At 36.4% G+C, this 22,572-nt stretch overlaps 1 protein-coding gene across 3 annotated transcripts in view; it reads left to right on the forward strand.

The window, feature by feature from the left end:
• The window catches only part of nemy (cytochrome b561 family member no extended memory), an 89,294-nt gene that overhangs the window by 60,810 nt on the left and 5,912 nt on the right, over nucleotides 1-22,572 (forward strand). For 2 of the 3 annotated variants that reach the window (XM_089099132.1, XM_089099131.1), the window contains exons 3-4: nucleotides 4,973-5,199; nucleotides 22,220-22,389. In XM_089099132.1, coding sequence (XP_088955258.1) covers nucleotides 4,973-5,199; nucleotides 22,220-22,389 — 397 coding nt within the window. The remainder of the gene's footprint in view (nucleotides 1-4,972; nucleotides 5,200-22,219; nucleotides 22,390-22,572) is intronic. The other variant, XM_089099133.1, reaches the window with a different exon arrangement.

Consider the following 22,572-nt stretch of genomic DNA (forward strand, 5'->3'; position numbering starts at 1 on the left):
AGAGTTTGTTACTTACTTAGAATTTTGTCATAATTTAATGAATGAAATTTCTTTTTGTTTATTAAACAAGTGAATTCAAGAAAGAATTTGCTACTTAGTTACAATTTTTTCATAATTTCTTGAATGAAATTCCCGTATTGTGTATCTAAGAGTTTACTTCAATAAAGAAATTGTTACTTACTGAGAATTTTTTCATAATTTCTTGAATTAAATTTCTGCATCATGTAGCTAAGTGAAAATTGTTTGTGATAAAGAGAAAAAAAGTTACTTACTTGCGATTTTTTCATAATTTCTTGAATGAAGTATATGTAATGTATATCAAATAGTTGGAATCAATAAAGAGTTTTTTTCTTACTTAAAAATATTTTCATAATTTCTTGAATGAAATTTCCGTACTGTGTATCAAAGAGTTGACTTCAAGAAAGAAATGGTTACTTACTGAGAATTTTTCATAATTTCTTGAAATTAATTTCTACATCGTTTATCTAACTCGTGAAAACAATAAAGAGTTTGTTACTAACTTAGAATTTTGTCATAATTTCTTGAACGAAATGTCTTTTTTGTTGATCCAACAGGTGAATTCAAGAAAGAATTTGCTACTTAGACTGAGAATTTTTTCATAATTTCTTGAATTTAATTTCTACATCGTATATCTAACTCGTGAAAACAATAAAGAGTTTGTTACTTACTTAGAATTTTGTCATAATTTCCTGAATGAAATGTCTTTTCATTTATTCAACAAGTGAATTCAAGAAAGAATTTGCTACTTAGTTACAATTTTTTAATAATTTCTTGAATGAAATTCCCGTATTGTGTATCCAAGAGTTGACTTCAAGAAAGAAATTGTTACTTACGAGTTGAATTAAAGAAAGAAATAGGTACTTACTGTTAATTTTTTCATAATTTCTGGAAATTAATTTCTAAATCGTTTATCTAACTCGCAAAAACACTAAAGGGTTTTTTACTTACTTACAATTTTGTCAGAATTTCTTGAACGAAATGTCCCTTTGTTTATCCACCAGGTGAATTAAAGAAGGAATTTTCTACTTAGACTGAGAATTTTTTCATAATTTCTTGAATTTAATTTCTACATTGTGTATCTAAGTCATGAAAACAATAAAGAGTTTGTTACTTACTTGGAATTTTGTCATAGTTTCTTCAACGAAATGTCTTTTTTTGTTTATCCAGCTAGTGAATTCAAAAAGGAATTTACTACTTACTAACAATTTTTTCTTTTCCATGAGTTGACTTCATGAAAGATTTTGATACTAGCTTACAATTATATCAGGATTAATTAACGGAAATTTCTGCATTGTTTAACCATGAAGTAACTTCAAGAAAGAGTTTGTTAGTTACTTAGAATTTTGTCATAATTTCTTGAACGAAATGTCTTTTTGTTTCTCCAGCTGATGAATTCAGGAAAGAATTTGCTACTTACTTAAAATTTTTTCATAATTTCTTTAATGAAATTTCTGTATTGTGTATCCAAGAGGTGACCTCAAGAAAGAATTTGTTACTTACTTACAATTTTTTCATAGTTTCTTAAATGAAGTTTCTGCATTGTGTATCCAAGAGGTGACTTCAGGAACGAGTTTGTTACATGCTTACAATAGAAGTATTCTAAAGAATAAAGACGGGTTAAGCTTAAAGATATTTATTGCTTAAACGTATTGACACATAGCTCAAAGAGACACACAAAGCCCAAAGAAACATACACAGCTCAAAGAGACACAAACAGCCCAAAGAGACAAACATAGACCAAAAGAACTCAGACACCCCAAAAAGACACACAGTCCAACGAGACACACACAGCCTAAAGAGACTCAAACAGCTCAAAGAGACACACACAGACCAAAGAGACACAAACAGCTCAAATAGACGTACACAGCCCAAAGAGAAGCACACATCCAACAGAGAGACACAAAGCCCAAAACGACATAAACAGCCAAAAGAGGCACACACAGACCATAAAGATTCAAACTGCCCAAAGAGATATACAGCCTAAAGAGACACACACTGCCCAAAGAGACACACACAGGCTAAAGAGACATACACACAGTCCTAAGAGACACACAAACCCAAAATAGACACACACACAGATCAAAGATAAAAAAAAACACCCATAAAGACACATACATACAAAAATTATTCAAACCCTCCAAATAGACACACATTGCCCAAAGAGACACACATGGCCTCTAATAGACACAAACAGCCAAAAGAAACACACACAGACCAAAAAGATTCAAACTGCCCAAAGAGACATACAGCCTAAAGAGACACACACACAGACCAAAATGACTCAAACAGCCCAAAGAGACACACATAGCCCAAAGAAACACAAACAGCCCAAAGAGACAGAAGCCCAAAGAGACAAACACAGCCCAAAAAAGACTCAAAAAGCTAAAAGAGACAAAAACATAACAAAAATACAAAAACAGTCAAACGAGACACAGAGCCCAATTAGACTCAAAACCCCCAAAGAAACCCCCACAGACCAAAAAAAAAACCCCCCCAGCAGACACTTACAGACCCAAAAATTCAAACATCCCAAAGAGAAACACAAAGCCCAAAGAGGCACATACGACCCCTAAGAGACACAAACAGCCAAAAGAAAGACACACAGACCAAAACGACTCAAACAGCCCAAAGAGATACACATAGCCCAAATAAACACAAACATACCAAATAGACAGAAGCCCAAAGAGAAACACACAGCCCAAAATAGACTCAAACAACCCAAAAAGACACAAACAGATCAAAAAGAATCAAACAGCTCAAACAGACACACAAACAGACCAAAAAGACTCAAACAGCTCAAAGAGACAAACAGCCCAAAGAGACAAGAGACGGACACATCCAACAGAGAGACACACCGCACGAATAAACACACCCATCCAAAAGAGGCTCATAAAGAGCTTCAAGCAAATAACCTTGGAATTCCGAGATACTCAAGCAAATAACATGGAAATTCTTATACACGTAAGCACAATTCCATGACAGTACCACTCAATCAAAGCAAATAAAATGGGGATTCCTATACATGCAAGCAAATAACATGGGAATTCCTATACCCGCAAGCAAATAACATGGGAATTCCTATACCAGCAAGAAAATAACATTTGAATTCCTATACATGCAAGCAAATAACCTGGTAATTCCTATACAAGCAAGCACATAACATGAGAATTCCTATACACGCAAGCAAATAACATGGCAATTCCTATACATGCAAGCAAATAACATGGGAATTCCTATACAAGCAAGCATATAACATGGAAATTACTAAAAACGAAAGAAAATAACATAGGAATTCATATACATGCATGCAAATAACATGTGTTTTCCTATACATGCAATCAAATTGCATGGGTGGTACTATACATGCAATCAAATCACCATGGAATTCATATACATGGATGCTAACAACTAGGGAATTCCTATACTCACAAGCACATACCTTGTCAATACCTATAAATGCACGAACATACCGAGGGACTTCCTCTACACGCCAGCAAATTATAAGGGAATTCCTATACATGCAAGCAAATAACATGGGAATTCCTATACAAGCAAGCAAATAACCTGGGAATTCCGATACACGCAATCAAAATAACGTGGCAATTCCTATACATGCAGGCAAATAACATGGGAGTTCCTATACATGCAAGCAAATAACATGAGAATTCCTATACACGCAATCAAATAACATGGGAAGTCTTAGACCTTAACGCACAGTCCATGTTTAGTAAAAAAACTGTAATCTACTAACATTGGATGAAACATAAACGCAATATTAGACCAATAGAATTCAGATCAATGCTATACAAGAACCTGGGAATTCCGGTGATTGCCCAAACATTACATTTTGCGTAATAGCAATGCGATCAAATAATTTTGGACTAACAAAGAATGAAAGCACTGAACTAGAAAATTGCCATTACCGCACTACAATAACTTTGGACTAACCATTCATGAACGCACATAAAAAGTTGCTTCCTGAACACACCCAAACATAACTTTGGAATTACTATACACAAGCACATAACAAGGGAATATCTATACCTGCACGCAAATAACATGGGAATTCCTATACACGCAAGCAAATAACATAACCATTTCTTTTATTCAAATCCCAACCACAAATCAAGTTATCGTATATTGAACAACCTCTGATTGGCTCATAAAAAATGCCCACGTCAAACGATACATTCATTGTGCAATTCGTATCAAAAACAAAAAGCTTTATACCCCTTTTTTCCAATTAGAGTTAGCTTTAGCAACGACACATTCCTAACAAACTATTCTTGACTAAAGGCAATTGTCCAAAAAATCAATCACACTAGGACCGGTATTGCGTACTCGTTCCTCTTTGAAAGATGTATTGACCTCTAGATTAGAATTACCTACCAGAAAAACCGGAAGGTCATTGTAATAGGCAAATGACCCTGGTAACCCAATTACTTGAAAACTTACACACATATCCATGCCTCAAGCGTAGGTTTGCGTGTATATTTTTAAGTAATTGGGCGCTTACTACTAGCATCCCCAGTTCCAGCGTTCGCTTTGACAACACGGCTCACTGGCCTGGGATGGTGGACGAAAGACAAAGATTCAAGTCCCGTGCAAAACACGCCCACACGTTTGTCTAGTGCCTGAAGCGTAATGTGCACCTTTGTTTAACCAAAGGCAAGAATTGTTTCAAGGCACACCACCCAGGTGATTAATTAGACTGTTTCACTATTTAGCTGCTGTGCCTTATAAGATCCATATTCCATGTGAAATGAATATTTGAACTAAATGATTTTCCTCAGTTGCCCCTATGTCATGGACCCCTAAGAAACTGCTAAAAAGCAAAACCGAATTTTGTCTAATCAGAGTTTCATAATTCAGCCATGAAAGGGTTAACTAGTCACGATATTCCCCTTCAGAAACCTTTCTTTATTATTAACGTTTTCTTGTTTATTTTTAGGAATGCTGATGTATCGATCACTCGAGATATGCGTAAAGCACCGTTTCTATATCAAACTTGCACACACAATTTGTCACTTTTTGGCTATACCAGCAATCGTCATGGGTCTTATCACTGTCCTTGACTCTCATCAGCTCCGATTTCCACCAATTCCCGATTTTTATAGTCTCCATTCCTGGGTTGGCCTAGTTACAATAAGTTTATTCGCCTTACAGGTATTTCGCTCGGTAAATTTTTGACTCTCTTGTAAATAACATTTTGTGATTGTGATCTAAATAGCATTTGTAATCGTTTTTTTAGTGGTAATAGTTTGGTTGTTTGTAATGTAAGTAGTTTGTCGAACTTCTACTAAAACGTCATGGCGGTGCTACAGCACCTGAGGATGAAATGATAGAGAACACAGCCTCCACATTAACCCGCCCTAATTTTTGAAATTCTCATTTGTGTTCTGGCCTAGTCACAATGAGTCTATTCAGGGGGTTGATATATAATTAATGTTTGGGAGGGGCACCAGCAGAACCTGGACTTCCCCATTGATATTGCCGCCCTCCAACCCTTTAAACAGTGCAAATTTCCATCTTGGGGTGGGTGTGTCCCGAAAACCATTCCCTGTATCCGCACTTGAGCTCATTTGCCTTGCATGCATATCTTGTGGAAAATTTTATACTTGCTTGTAAATATTGTTTACGCTTATTTATTTAGTAATATTATTGTATCTTACTCATAGTAAGAACTCGTTCCATTGCTGGATGCCAATGTTCTGGTGAACACTGATGCTCCATCCCATTCTGTTCAAATTCTCTGCCTTAACCCCGGCTCGAGAAATTCCTACGATTTAAGTCATTTCAGTGTCTCATACCAGCGTAATTTGGAGTTTATTTTTACACCCTTGTAGTGCATTTTGTAATGGTATTCTAAGTAAACGGTTTTTGTAGTGCCTGAGAAAGCATTCTAATAACACAGGCCGTTCTTATATGATCATGTTTGCAGCTTGGTTGCAAACTTGGGTCTGGAGGAGGCATTTGCCCCCCCCCCCCCCCCCCTGCCCCATAAAAAATTACGCCCCTTTCTACATCCTTCCTATAAATTCACCATCAGCAAGTTCCAAATGGCACTAAAAACGGCACTTTTGGTGCCATTTCTCAAGTGGAAAAGCTGGGCTAGTGGGATATAAGTAACTTTTAGGATGACGGTTAATGGCTCATTTGAAAGCTATTTTTCATATCTACGTGATGTTTATCAATTATACCATCCGTAAGTGTGATATAACACTAAAACAACACTTTTGATGTCACTTCATAAGTAGTATAAAACGATATCGTCATTGTAATAACTATAATCCAAAACCCTTAACCGGAGGTTTTCAAGAACACCTCCCGTATGTTCCTCGCCCAATCCCCCTTAATGAGCTACGCAATTAAGGTACACGCACTAATATATCGAATTAGATTATTAGAGCTTTGGTTATTTTGGTAAAGCATTCGACTTCGAATTAGAGTGGCTTGCGTTCGACTTCTCCTTGTTTTTTTTTTCAATTATGTTTTTTCCCTTCAATATGATAATTTTCAGATAATTTCACTGTTTTTGTAAATGTGGTGAACTCATTTTTTAACGCATGTCCAAGGAAGGTATTTGGTCAAGCCTTTTGATTCAAAAGGCCATATAGATCACCCAGTCCATGGTTTGTAACGGCGTTCTGAGTAGAGAACTTAATCCATACCCCAACGAGTGGCGTAATTTTGTCAAAATCCTGTGGTCAACGTTGTAGGCAATTTTCCCAAATCAAGTGAAAATCACAGAGAAAACTAAAAAACGAGCCGTATCGTAGGCAGCGCAATGGCGCTGCCTAAGTAAAGAACGATGTTGCACAATGTATTTTTTTTTTCCTTTAGACCAGGGCACTTCGTATCGAAGGAGTTGTAGTAGAAACTTCGAAAAGGGCTCATTCGATTGGAGTGGCTTGTGCCCTTTTTAATAATCGAAAAGGATTGGAAGGCAACTAACTACCCTTCCACGCCCACCATTTCGCCAAACACATCCAATCAAAATTTTGAGATAGCCACTTTGTTCAGCGTAGTTGATTTCCAAATAGAAAAAAATATTTTTGAGGAGGACACTCCCCCACAAACCTCCGGGCAAGGGTTTTAAGTTATGCCCTGGGGCCATATAAGAACGATGTTGGCGCGATGTATTATTTATTATTTTTTTCCTTTAGACCAGGGCACTTCGTATCGAAGCAGTAGTCGTAGAAACTTCGAAAAGGGCTCATTAAATTGGAAATCGGAGTGGCATGTGCCCTTTTTAACAGTCGAAAGTGATTGGAAGGCAACTAACACCCCTTTCACGCCCACCATTTCCCGAAACACATCCAATCAAAATTTTGAGATAGCCATTTTGATCAGCATAGTTGATTCCAAGATAGAAATTATGTTTTTGAGGAAGACAGTCCCCCAGAGCCCTTAGGGCAAGGGTTTCAAGTTATGCCCAGGGGGCATATAAGGTTTTTTATAGACCGAGTTGTCGTAGAAACATCAAAAAAGGATCAGTCGATTGGAAATGCAAAGGGAGAGTGCCCTTTTTAATAGTCGAAAGTGATTGGAGGGCAACTAACCATTTTTTTCAACGTAGTTTTAAGCTCTGGAAATTAGATCTTTGAATTTGACAACCCCCCCCCCCCCACAGCCATCAGGGCAGGGTTTGTAAGTTATGCCCTGGGGGCGTATAACATTTTTATATAACGCGTTGTCGTAGAAACTTCCAAAAAGGGCTCATTCGATTGGAAATTGAAATGGCTAGTGCCCTTTTTAATAGGCGAAAGTGATTAGAAGGCAACTCACACCCCTTCCACGCCCACCATTTCCCAAACACATCCAATCAGAATTTTGAGATAGCCATTTTGTTCCACGCAGTTTAAAGTTCAGGAAATTATATCTTTGAGCAGGACACTCTCCCCACAGTCTTCAGGGCATGGGTTATAAGTTATGCCCTGGGGGCATATAATGTTTTATTGAAATATTTGTCGTACAAAGTTCAAAAATGCCTCATTCGATTGGAAATTCAAAGGGCTAGTGCCCTTTTTAATAGTCGAAAGTGATTTGAGGGCAACTAGCTCCCCTCTCACGCCCTCCTTTTCCCCAACCCAAACGCATCCAATCAAAATTTTTAGATAGCCATTTTATTCAACGTAGTTGAAAGTTTTGGAAATTAGGTCTTTAAGGATGACAACCCCCCCCCACAGCCCTCATGGTAAGGTTTGTAAGTTATGCCCGGGGCATATAAGGTTTTTATAGAAAGTGATGTTGTAAAAACTTCAAAAAGGGCTCATTTAATTGGAAATTAAAAGGGCTAATCCCCTTTTTAATAGTCGAAAGTGATTGAAGGGCAACTAACCCCCTCTCAAGCCTACCATTTTCCAAAACACATCCAATCAAAATTTTGAGATATCCATTTTGTTCAACGTATTTGAAAGTTCTGGAAATTAGGTCTCTTAGGATGATAATCCCTCCAGAGCCCTTAGTGCAAGGGTTGTAAGTTATGCCCTGGGGGCATATAAGGTTTATATCGAAAGTTGTTGTAGAAATTTCGAAAAGGGCTCATTTAATTGGAAATTGAAATTGCCCATTTTAATAGTCCATAGTGAGTGGAGAGTATTAACCCCCCTCTCACGCCCACTATTTCCCCAAAAACATCCAATCAAAGTTTAGAGATAGTCATTTAGATCAACGTAGTTGAAAGTTCTGGAAATTATGTATTTAAGGATGACAAACCCCCCAGAGCCCCCAGGGAAAGGTTGTAAGTTATGCCCTGGGGGTATATAAGGTTTTTATAGATAGAGTTTTCGTAAAAACTTCAAAAGGGGCTCAATCAATTGGAAATTGAGAGGGCTAGTGCCCATTTTAATAGTTGAAACTTATTAGAGGGTAACTAACCCCTCTCTCACGCCCACCATTCCCCCAAACACATCCAATCAAAATTTTCAGATAGCCATTTTGTTTAACGTAGTTGAAAGTTCTGGAAATTATGTATTTAAGGACGACAAACCCCCCAGAGCCCCCAGGGCAAAGGTTGTAAGTTATGCCCTGGGGGCATATAAGGTTTTTATAGATAGAGTTGTCGTAAAAACTTCAAAAAGAACTCATTTGATTGGAAATTGAAAGGGTTAGTGCCTTTTTTAATTGTTGAAAGTGATTGGAAAGCGACTAACGCCCCTCTCACGCCTATTATTTCCCCAAACACATCCAATCAAAACTTTGAGATAGCCGTTATGTTTAACGTAGTTGAAAGTTCTGGAAATTAGGTCTTAGAGGATGACAACCACCCTAACAGCCTTTAAGGGAAAGGGTTTTAATTTATGCCCTGGGGGCATATAAGGTGTTTATAGAAAGCGTTATCGTAGAAAATCAAAAAGGGCTCATTTGATCGGAAATTGAAAGACCTAGTGCACTTTATAATAGTCGAAAATGATTGGAAGGCTTGACATTTTTATAGTAAAGATCGATGTGGGTATAGTGTATTATTTTTTGTTGTTGTTGCTGTTTAGACCAGGGCACTTCGTTTCGAAGGAGTTGTCTTAGGAACTCCGAAAAGGGCGCATTCAATTGAAAATAGAAAGGGCTGATGCCCTTATTAATGGTCGAAAGTGATTAAAGGGCAACTAATCCCCACCCACGCTCACCCTCCCATTTACCCATTATGTTTAAAAACTAAATCTCGCCATAAGATTAAATCAAAATGCACTGTGTTTATGCTAATTCCAAAAAAGGCATCTAAGCAGTATCCCAAGAACGACTGAGGGTATTATGTTCAAACTTTTGGGGCTACTTCTGCTCTTAAAATTTAACCAAATCAAATTAGCGTTAGTGTTTCCAAGCTATCAAAGAAAGTAAACAGATATTTTTGCGAATGGTATCAAGTTTTCCAATTCAGGTCAACTAGAGGAGGTATGAGACTAAATTAAACACTACTGTTTGTGTCCAAATTTTTAAAAGGGTGTATGTTGTTAAAAATTGCTGAAAATTTTTCTCTAGTATACAAATAGCAGGCCGAACTATAAAGTCTTAAAAAAACGAAAAGATTTAAAGTATTATTTTCTTTTTCCCTGAAAAAACTCTGTAAATATAAAACGAACTGAAATTAATAAAAAAAAACTTTTTCCACAAAATAAGTTTTTCAAAGAAAAGTAAAGAACTGCATTAAACAAAAAATGAGCAAAAATAAAATCAAATAATGTACCAAGCTTGAAACTACCACAAATCAGCATCGGCAAATAAATGAAACCCAAAACGAACAGAAATAACAATAAATAACCGAGTCAAACTCAAAACGAGCAGAAATTAATATAATTTGGGCTCAAAACCCCTATGCCTTCCCAAGGCCAGAACGTAATTTACACTTTACTGAAAAAAATACAAATAAATGTGCATTGTCAGTTTAATATACATATACTGATATTTAGCAATCAAAATGTTAATATTATTTGATTTATTAAAGTTACAAAAGTGCAAACATTTATGTTTTTTCAGTAAGGTGCAAATTATGTTCTGGCCTTGGGAAGGCATAGGGGTTTTGAGCCCAACTTATGTTAATTCATGCTCGTTTTGAGTTTGACTCGGTTATTTATTGTAATTTCCGCTTTTGTGTTTTCAGTAAAGCGCTAATTTTCTGTAATGTTACAAACATAGGGAAATATCACCAGTTGATTTGTTTGCATTAGTTTTATTGCTATATGTTAGATAGGCAGTGAAGTAATAATTTTTGTTCGTTTTAAATTTCAACTTCACTTTTTACTTCCCTCGGAAAACCTTTGTTTTTTTAATTAATTTACATACAGAGCAGGAACTTCTAGCAGGATGCCATGCATTGTCTTAGCTAGGAATTTATTAAGTGGGGGGGGGGCAGGAATTTTAAAGAAGGTAATGTTTGCACTAAAAAACTATCACTTAATGTTGCTGTTTTGATCTAATAAAAAAATAAGTAAGACACTTCTCAGTAGACATTTCGTACAGCATGCTGATGCAGAGATAAATGTCCCACAATAGTACAGGCAAACTAGCCAAAAATATGGGTCGACCCCAAACAAATTGCAACAGAAATGATTTTTATACAATATTGTAGAAAAAAAAGTTTAACAACATATCCAAAGTTGCACGTTCTAGGTCGGCGCTAAACTAGTTTTTTTTTTGCTTTTCGTGCTAATTTTTCAGTTTTTTTTAAAAAAAATGAACTGTCGGTAAATGTTCGTTTTTCTGTATATGAAGTATCGTCCCGATGCAAAATGAAGAGCTGAGCTCTTCATGTAAAAATGATTTTTACACCGTGTTGTAGAGGAAAAAAAGCTGAACAACAAATCCAAAGTTACACATTCTAGGTCGACGTAAAACTAGTTTTTTTTTTTTTGCCTTTCGTGTCAATTTTTCAGTTTTCTCTAAAAAAAAATGAACTGTAGGTGATTGTTCGTTATCCTGTAAATGAAGTATCATTCCGATATAAAATGAAGAGCTGAGCCCGAAAAAGAAAGCAAATTTTATGTATAATGTACCAGAAAAAAATTTTCATAATTATCAATATGTGATTTCACCCTTATCATTGTTGTGACCTCTTTTTCACCATACTATCAGAAGGCAACTATTCTGACATAAAATGATGAGCTCAGCCCAAAAATCAAATTAACCTGATGTAATGTCTACTAGAAAACCCGTTTCATATTCATCAATATGCATTTTTATCGAGAGGAAGAGACTGGAACTGCTCCATTACAGAACCTTGAAACTGTGGTTCCAATACTCCGATATGGTATCCGTACTGCGAAATTTCTTAAGAGCCGAAGGATCTGGGTTATGGAATTTCCACTTAAAATCTACCTCTGACATGCTACCTTATCTGGTGGCATCTGGGCACAATAACTACACAAAATCCTGGCAGCTTTACATCCAGCGAATGGTCAAGCTCCAAGAAACCCATCTTGCCGTTTATCCAGCCTTCCAGAATAAGATGCATGCGATCAGGCATTCTGGTAGATTCTAGGATGGGCTCCCCGCAGTTATTGTCATTTAGCAGGAAATCATGCCTTGTCTCAAAACGGCTGGTGGCCTTACTAATGATAGTGGTTTAACAGTGGCTCAAAGGTCTTTATGGGTTCTGTCTCGACAAGTCTACTGCACTAAATCTTTTGATGAAGGGTGTGTCACAGGCTTTCCATGAAACTAGCGAACAAGATAAGGAAATGTCTGAGCCGAGGCAGCTAAGAGATTGTAAAGACACCCTGATCGTTATCGATTTCCTAGAAAAGGGATCACCATTTAATGGAGATCTTCAACTAAAAAACGTCACTAACGGTCTGACAGCTAATAAATCTGTCTACGTTAATTGTGCTATAGATTTACGCCTAAAAATCATTGACTCCATGTCTAGAAACCTGGTCGTTGATTTTGTGTTTAGACGAAAATAACAGGCAGTTCAACTTACTACAAAGCAGAGGTGAAGAACGCAAAAAACTGGACACCACTCTCCTTTTTCAGAGGTTCATCACGCTAGCAAAGAGGATCAATCTCACGAAATCTGAGTACTTTCAACACAAACTGTGTTTTTACTCGGTCCCACTTTTTTACATCCCTTGCCACTTCTATTCTCAAAACAAACCAGAGTTTGCCAAGGCTAAAGCACGGCTTGTAACTCTACAAGCGTTTTACTCCTCCTCTGAAAAACACTCAATATATCATAGATAGTGGTGATCTTTAGCACAAAGTTCTATGGGCTAAAAACAAACAATACTGTGAAATCCTTGACCATTATGCTACTTACTTAACCCAAAAGTATCTATCTACCACTATTGTGTTCGATGGCTACGATGGCGGAGCTACCATAAAGGATATGGCCCAGACGAAGAGAAGTCGTATCATCGGCCATGAGATCTTCTTCACATCAGATATGCAGCTAAAGGTAAAAAAGGATGAGTTCTTGTCCTGCAAGATCTTTTGGTTCTTTTGTGTTATCATGGTGACCTATCAAGCAAAAAACTATTCTTTGCACCTGAGCCAAAGTCGAACAAAGCTCCCCGAATATGGGATATTCAAAAATTGAAAGAGAAGCTAGGCCAAGAGACATCCCATCTCATTTCTTTTTGCTCACGCCATCTTAGGCTGTGACTCTAATTCACAGATTAACAGTGTGGGAAAAGGCCTTGCTCTGAAGAAGCTAATGAGAGATGCCAGTTTTCATACATCAGCTGCAATTTTCATGCTGAAGTCAGCTTCGAAGGAGGAAGTAAGGGTTGTTGGAGAAGACTCTCTGTTCATTATATATGGGTCATCGAAAAGGGGAAATCTGAATGAAATCCACAGGGAAGTTTTTAAAAAGAAGGTAACTACTGCTAGCATGTTCGTCCACCCAGAACAGTTACCACCAACTTGTGATGCGGCTAAATTCCAAATTCTGATGCGGCTAAGTTTTCTACCAAGTTCAGGTATGGAGTTGAAATCCGAACTTAAAGCCGAGGAATGTGTTGGAAAAAAATGACTTCTTGTATCCATTGACTACTGACGTCCTACCAGCTCCTTGTCTGCTTCTGAAAATCGTGAAGCACTCCTGTCAACTAGAATGTAGCTCAACGGGTTGTAGCTGGTTTAAAAACGGCTTAGCTTGCACTTCAGCGTGTAAAACGTGCAAAGGGACAGCGTGTTCTAGCTCTCCAAGAATCTAAAGCTGTAACGATGAGGAGAACGTTACAGAATAAGAATAAGAATAATTAAAAGAATAAGTTGTTAGTCTAGTCGGAGTTCGATTCTGTCTTTCAAATGTTCATGAAGTTGATTCGATAATTTTACGAGCTGTGGAGACTAGTCAGTGTGTTGATAATAGTTTATTATAAGAAAGATTTTAAATGTCGGCCGCTGAAAACTAGTTTTATAGGTGATTTTCCTTTTATAGTATTTTTAATGTTTTCATAAACATCTTGCAATCACTTAATTTAGGCCGACCCATCAAGTGATGGGGCCAGCGACGATCAGATTCAGGCTAACTAATTATTTGATCTCAAAACCGACAATTTAGCCAGCGAAAGATGGTCTGGTAGAAAAAAATGGGGGTCACGACGACGAGAAGCGTAAAAATCTCATAGTGATGATTGTGAAACTTTTTATATACCGTACACCAAATTTGACTTCATTTTCGCACTCATCTCGTCTTTTTACAACGGAATAATAATTCAGTTCAGGAAAAACGAACAATTACCGCAACTTAATTTTTTTGTTAGGAAAGTAAGAAAAATGACACAATACGAAAAAAAAACTAGTTTTGCGTCGCCCTAGAATGTGCAACTTTGGATATGTTGTTCAGCTTTTTTTCCTCTACAACATGGTGTAAAAATCATTTCTGTTGTAATTTATTTTTACCAACAATCGCAGAGTTGGGGGACAGTAAGTAGTGAAAGAAACATTTCAAATGAAAATAAAAAAGTACAAGTTGATGAATACGAAACAGGTATTCAGGCAATCATTGTATTGTACTGTATTGAAATTGTGTATCTATTTGTCATTTTATCAGACAATTGCTGTCTTCCAATAATATGGCAAGAGAGAAGTTACTGGAGTGGAAAGGGAGAAATCACATATTATGGACTATTAAACTTTTTTCACGTGTACTGTACACTAAATTTGCTTTCATTTTCGGGCTCAGCTCTTCATTTTATGTCAGGATGATACTTCACATACAGAAAAACGAATATTTACCGACAGTTCATTTTTTTTTTAGAAAAAACTGAAAAAATTGACACGAAGGGCAAAAAAAAAACTAGTTTTGCGTCGACTTAGAATAAACAACTTTGGATATGTTGTTCATCTTTTTTTTCTCTACAACATGGTGTCTGTTGCAATTTGTTTGGGGTCAAACTCTAGTTTGCCTGTACTACAAGTAGCGCTGGCGTTGTGTGAAATGCGACTAGTTTCAATCATAATTCTTAGCATATTTATGTCTTTTTGGAGGTGGTTAAAACAAATATCAAGTAAAGCGAAAATAGCAAGAAGTCAGAATAGTAATATACATAGAGGCAGTTCTGCATTATATGAATCTGAAACGTAAGGAATAGGACGTCATCAGCATTTATTAGACCTTTCAATCAGAAATAAGAGAATTTGAAGCTGTATTGGATTTTCATTTTTTGGAAATGCTTTTGGAAATCCAATAAAAAAGTTATTGGAATACCAATTATGGTTTTCATGATTGTCCCTATAATTTACATCTGTTTTGGCTATGTTTCTGTTAATCTCTCCTAGGTATATCCCCCTGAATGTGGGATAGAGGGGTCAACCTTCTCCAAAAAAAAATCACTTTTACATCGCTATTGAATGGGATTTTCATGCTGGCAAGCCCCCCTCCCTGAAAAAGAGCGTGGAGGATTGATAACGATTACATCCCTTGGGATTCAGTAAGAAAGGAAATTTTAGACTATTTTTAACTCAGCAACATTTGAAGACCAGCATTCAAAAAAGCTTTTACTCATGAGCGATGCCCAGTAGCTGATAAAGCTGTTAGATATTGGGTGATTTTCCCACGCCTTCTCGATTTGCCAATGTGGAAGATGATATTAAAGCGGGGAAAGCGTGCCTTGGCTCCAATATGAATATACATGGATAATTTTTACTTTTTGGCTCATACTATTGGAATACTATTTCTAAGCCTACGGGATGTCACAGTCTCAAATGCTTGGCACTTTCCATAGATTTAAGAAGCGAAGGTAGTTCCGAGCTAAATCTTTAGTGAAGTATATAGTTAATAAAGGCAACTCCCCTCCCTCGAGCTAAAAACTGCAAAACACGTGCCAAAAGAGGAAGGATTCCTTAAAAGTTTGGTATAAAAAAAGAGCATTTTTGGCAGTTTTACCCCCAGTGACGTCAGTTAGGAGGGAGGGGCCTCTTCCCCTAGAATTTTTGCCCTCTCTTTAAATTTAGAAAAAAGCTTTATGTGGGGTGATTTTCATTGAAAGGGGTCTTCTTTGCATTTTGATTGTAAATAATGACAAATTCTCTCCCTAAATTTTTGGGAATAGATGCCAGTACTTGCCACCACTCTGACCGTTCCTATTCCTTCCCATAAAAATCCTGGTTTTTGCAAATCAAACTGGGCAATAATTTTCCCAAACACTGCCAAAAGTTTTATTTTTATATTATTTTAAGTTACGTTTATTGCTCATTTGTTTAATGGGAGTGGTTCTCTTATTTGTGACATAATTAGTTTATGCTATCTCTAATAAAAAATCACTATGTTTCTCTATTGACCGAGTGCCAAATGCTAGTTAACACTTCTCCTTCGCCCATCCTTATTTTTAGTCCTAACTTTAACCCTACTTAATAAAAGTAAAAAACGCACTTTTTTATTTACTTTTTTTCTTTTCTCTTAAAGAAGATTACATTGAAAAGTGTAAGTTTCTATTCAAAAGTAACCAAAAAACGAAGAAAAAACTATAAACATATAAAATTTTAATTGAAAGGTTTGAAGTTCCCTCCTGTTCTTTTCACTATTAGTTCCACTTGTTCGTCGAGTCTCAGAGCTAGTGCCAATAAAAGTAAAAGCATTACTCGGAGTATTTGATGCATTTTAACAGAGAAATATTCAGTATTTTTGTTTACTATATAAAAAATTTGTAAAACTTAATAGACCGAACCCACAACCGCAACCAGAATGAAAATTTTATCAAGCTTGACCTCAATAATAACTGTTCCCAGCAATTTTGCATCTTTTATCTCAGGAACGTAAGGAGAAAAACTGTGAATTAGTTTAGCACACAAAAAATTAGCCATAGGCTTCAAAGAAGAGAGAAAAAACTAAAAAAATAAATAATCTATAGTGAAGTTGGGAAACAATTAACACAAATGAAGGTATTCTTAAAAATTAGGGACTCATTCCTTTTTTTTCTATTTTTTCTATGATAATACCAAAAAAGATATTTTTCTGGATCTAGAGGGTAATTCGCCCTCCTAAATGTTCCTCTAATATGTGCCCCTGGTTGTGAAATTTTGTAGCAGGGCCAACGGTTATAATTTCCTGAATTATACTATAACACAAAAAAGTCCCTCAAAATAGATTTTTTATTGAGATAGATGGAACTACTTTCAGCCCTTTTGATTTGTCTGTCATCTGCAGCTTCCTGTTGCTGAGCTGTTGGCCATCAATCAGTTTGTGGTAACGAACTATAAGTAAGGAGCGACACGGCGCAATATTAACCGAAACTCTAAAAAACGGAATTTTGATATCAATAAATATATTAAAAGAACCGGCTTATTATGCTGATTCCAAATATGTAAGATAATGTTACCCATAAAAGGCTACGAGCCTGATAAAATATGCCTGATTTTCGAAAAAAGGAAAGACCCCCACTAAAAGTCAAATGATCTTTATGAAAATCACACCATCAGATTCAGTGTATTAGAAAACCCTACTGTAGAGGTTTCAAGCTCCTATCTGCAAAAATTTTGGAATTTTGAATATCTTGTCAGAAGACAGATCACGGATACGTGTTTATTTGCTTTTTCACGTAGGGGTGATCGTATCGAACCAATGGCCCTAGAACATCGCCAGAGGGCTCATTTGAATGGAAATTGAAAGTTCTAGTGCCCTTTTTAAGTGACCAAAAAGATTAGAGGGAAACTAGCCCCCCTCCCGCGCCTCCTTTTCCCCAAAATTTCCCGATCAAAATTTCTAGATAGCCATATTGTTCAGCATAGTTGAAGAATCCCAAAACTATTCCTTGTGAGATAAAATGACTCCCCCTCAGTCCCTGGGGATAGGTCCTTAAGCTATAAAATTTGCCCATTGGGGAAGTATACAGACATTTTTAGAGGGGGATTAGTTATTGGGGTGAATTTCCATGGGGATAATTTTCCATGTAGAGGGAAATTTCGAGGGAAGAACTTTGTCGGGGAAATTTTACACCGGGGGGATTTGACATAATTCTTATACAAAATTATTTTAATTTGTCTTAGTTTCTCTTTGTCTGCTCAATTTTGCATGTGGAGATGTTCCGAGGGAAATTTTCAGCGTGTTTGGACTTCCGGGAAATAATTTCTACGGAAAGGGGGATTTCCGGAGCGATTGAAAAAAAATTATTAGAACTTAGTCTTTTCCAAATGAAAGTATGGTAAGAAGAATCTGTGAGGCTGAATCTTCTGCAAGAAATTTTACGGAGGAGGAGATTTTCAGCGAGGATAGAAGTGTCCGGAAGTAATTTTACAGGGGGAGGGTGCATTTTACGTGGGAGGAACTTTCCACGGAGGAATTTGAAAAACGATCAGAAATTAGATAAAGAAAAACAAGTTTTATCAACTGAAAGTAAGAATCAATATTCTAAGTCAAAACGAACAGAAATAATTTCGTATGTGAAGGGGTTCCCCTCCTCAATACCTTGCTCTTTACGCTAAAGCTTGACCATTTGTCCCAATTTTTTAAGAACGACTTCTAAAACGCAGGGGCCGTTTAATCAGAATAGGAAACTTTTTTAAAAGCGCTAAAAACTTTAGCATGAAGAGCAAGGTATTGTGGAGGGGGGAACTCCTTCATATGCGAAATAATTTCTATTCGTTTTGGGTTTCAATTTTGCTACTTACTTCCAATTGAAAAAAGTTGTTTTTTTATTTGATCACGAATGTAAGGAGCTTGTATTACTTTATTTTTATAAAAAAAATTCGTGATGTCATTAGTTATATTTATATTATAATTCTTGCGGATTTGGCATATTTTTTCTGCGAAAGGGGATCAGAAGTTTTACAGCAGTGTAGGCTATTCAGTGGTGCAATGTCTCAGCTACCGCATCAATCCGTTTTCCACGTGTGTTGTCGGATTTTTGTTAAATAAGAATTATTAATAACCGGAATTGTGTCCTTATGCATAATTTCAGTGTGAATAACGTGACAGGAAGTGGACTATCTTTGAATTTCACCGAATCTAAATGCTTCAATTGTATAATGCGATTTCCGAGCAAAGGTGCAAAAATTGGAGTATCGTTGCAAAAAATGTATCAGAAGCTGCAATTTATTAGCAGGTAACTAGACGTGAATTTTGTCAACCGTTTTCATAACCGGCTTGAAAATCTAATTCACAAGTCAGCAGATTTTATAAAAAATTCCATTTTCTTTCCTTAAGATTCATTTCGAGGTTCAATTGAAATTAAATAAAAAAAACAAGTTTTTTTAACTGAAAGTAAGGAACGATGTTAAAACTTAAAACTAACATAAATTATTCTTTATATGAATGGGGTTTTGCCCTCCACAACGCCTCGCTCTTTACACTAAATTTTCTTATTTTTTTAAAAAATTAGTGTTGTGATACAGTCAAACTTTACCGTAAAAAGAGAGGCGTTGAGGAGGGGACAGCCCCTTTCATATACGGAATAATTTATGTTCGTTTTAAGTTTTAACGTCGTTCCTTACTTTCAGTTAAAAAAACTTGTTTTTTTTATTTTATTTTTGAACTATTTTGAATTAACGCAGATTTTTATCATTTTATGTCTTACACGAATGGTTAAAACAAAATTCGAATATGGGTTTGACTTTTTTTGGCCAAATAGCTTTTTCGACAGTTAAAAAGTTTCGTATACGTGCATTTTTAATAGTAATAAATATACGTAACTTACGAATCTAGATACGTAACGATCTTCTACATTCATATATCTTCCATACATAAATTAGGGGGCTTGCCCCCTAGTCAATACTTCGCTTTTTAAGCTGAAGTTTGAATTTTGTTCCAATGCTTTAAGAATGACCGCTTAATCACAAAGGACGTTAATTAAAATAAATAGCTACAATGAAAGTACTAAATAATCTTTGGCTTAAAGAGTGATGTATTGCCTAGGGGTTGAACCCAATCATATACGTAATGTTTTCTGTTGTTTTAAGTTTTGATGTTGCTCCTTACTTTCAGTTGAAAAACTTGTTTTTATGTATAATTTCTGATCTTTTTTTAAATAATGCTTGGAAATCCGGCGCTCCCTTCATTGCAATGTCCCTTCCCCATGAAAAATTCCTTCATGGAAAGATACTCCCACATAACCCCCAACCCCCCCCCCCACTACGAGAAAAAATCCCCCCCTGAAAACGTCTGTATACATCCCAATAACCAATACTATATGTTAACATTGGGTAAAGTTCATAACTTTCATCCCTCCCCCCGGGGACTTCGGGGGATTAAATCATCCTAAAAGACATAGTTATCATATTTTTGACCATGATGAACAAAATGGCTATCTCAAAATTTTGATCGGGTGACTTTGGGAAAAAATGGGTGTGGGAAGGGGCCTAGTTGCCCTCCATTTTTTGGGTCACTTAAAAAGGGCACTAGAACTTTTAATTTCCGTTCCAATGAGCCCTCCCACGATATTCTAGGACCACTGGGTCGATACGATCACCCCTGGAAAAAAAATAAAATAAAAATAAACACGCATCCGTGATCTTTCTTCTGGCAAAAAATGCAAAATTCCACATTTTAGTAGATAGGAGCTTGAAACCTCTGCAGTAGGGTTCTCTGATACGCTGAATATGATGGTTGGATTTATATATTAAGGTTCTATAAATTTTAGGGGGTCTTTCCCCCTTTTTTCGAAAATCAGCCAAATTTTCTCAGGCGCGTAAGTTTTGATAGGTAGGACTAAACGTGATGAAACTTATATATTTGGAATCAACATTAAAATCTGATTCTTTTGATGTATCTATTGGTATCAAAATTCCGTTTTCTACAGTTTCGGCTACCATTGAGCCGGGTCGCTCCTAACTTACAGTTCGTTGCCACGAACTGTTTGGTTATTTTTTCTATTATACTAAAACGGCAGCGGAAGTGTGTGCGCTAAATGCACTGACATAATTGGTCAGTTTTTTTTGTAGCAAAATCATTTTGCCTAACTATCCAAATAATTTTACATGTGTCAAAATTATGCATTTTAAAATATATATATATATATGCTTAAATAAAATTATTCAAGTGCCAAAATTATCCATGTGTCAAATTATGATTTTGGCTGTGGGAATTCAAAAGGCAACATAAGGCATAATGCGACATAATTCAACATAAGACGACATAAGGCAATAGGAGAGCAAACAATCTGAGAGTGTGTTTGAAAATTATCACCTACAGAAAACCTTGGACAGGCAACACTCGTCCCTACAAAAAAAGGTAGAGTCAGCCATCGCTCACCAGCTATTAGTGGCAAGCAGTATCTGATCCTCAGAACCAGTACTAGCAAGAGGACTTTTTCTCTCACCCTGGGACACTCCTCAAAAGATTTTTTCCAGTACCATGGTTGAGACTTCATCCAGGGGCGGATCCGGGATTTTTAGGGGGGGAAATAGGTTGATCCGAAAAATTTTTTTTTAGGGAGGCGCAAAATAGGTTGATCTGATAAACTTGCGTGAGGAGCAAGTTTAATTAACGCCAACTTGAGTTAATTAAGTAAATTACACTACTTTAGACTACGCTAGGGGGGCGCGAGTAATAGTAGGTCACTATTTGTGGCCACTACTCTCACAGGCACCACGAGAAGGTTGTCACCATTACCCCCACACCAGGTATTAGAAAATTTTAGATCGTCGGATATTAGCATAACCTATTTTTAAGTTGACTTTCACTAATCTAACAAATTTCAGGTTATTTGATGAAAAAAATCTTATAGAATAAAATCATGAATATTTATTTAATAGCCTTAAAAAATACATTTGAGTAAAAATCTGATGTTCCTAATAATTATGTTCACGGTCTTAAATTGTCCCTCTATAGAAAAGTAGTACCAGCAAATTTGTTCGTTTGTTTGTGTGTGTGCGGGGGGGGGGTCGGGTTTCTATCCCCATCCCTCACCATTAACCCAAAGAAAATGAACATTGGTAGTTTAATGTAATCCTTGATGGTCTAATGAGTAACGGATCTAGATTTACTTCTGGATTAACCACGATCACAGTTCATTCTAGAAGTGAATCTAGATCCATTATTCATAACTTTAAAGCCCAGAAATATTTGTATATATCCCTAAAAATTCGTGTACTTTTTTGTCTCCCTTTAAGCGACGTAGGCCTACTTATAAGAAAATTCTTATGTTTTCCATGCATAATTTTTATTCCTGACGATTTGGAAAACCCTGGAATTTGTTATTTCCTTTACCTGAAAAGTTGACATTTTTTTTTTACTTTTGACGCGCGGACACAAAGATCACGCTATTTTGAATATGGCCCTTTTCAAGTTCTTTTTCCATTTTTAATTCAGTGAATTTTATTTCAGTTCGCTGTGGGTTTCACCAGCTTTATTGTATTCTTGTGCTGTGATACGAATACCGCAGCTTTTCGCGCAGCGTTAGTGCCGATCCATGGAACAATGGGACTTGTCACGTTTTTACTCTCAATTGTTGCGGCTATTTCAGGTCTCACCGAAAAAGCAATCTTTTCTCTTGGGTAAGGTTATACATTTTAATGGTTTTAATAGTTACTAATGGCTTTAATAATAATTAAAGTAAAAAAACAAACAAAGCTTTGATCAAATGCAAGGGGTCAGGATGGGTACAGCGCAATTGGTCAGCACAGTCCTGCTTGTTATTTTAGACTCCACTGAAGATTGGCGAAACGAGAATTCCTATG

The sequence above is a fragment of the Artemia sp. Qi Xiang Cuo genome, chromosome 13 (assembly GCF_049724085.1).
Source record: "Artemia sp. Qi Xiang Cuo chromosome 13, ASM4972408v1, whole genome shotgun sequence".
NCBI classification, from domain to species: Eukaryota; Metazoa; Arthropoda; class Branchiopoda; order Anostraca; family Artemiidae; genus Artemia; species Artemia sp. Qi Xiang Cuo.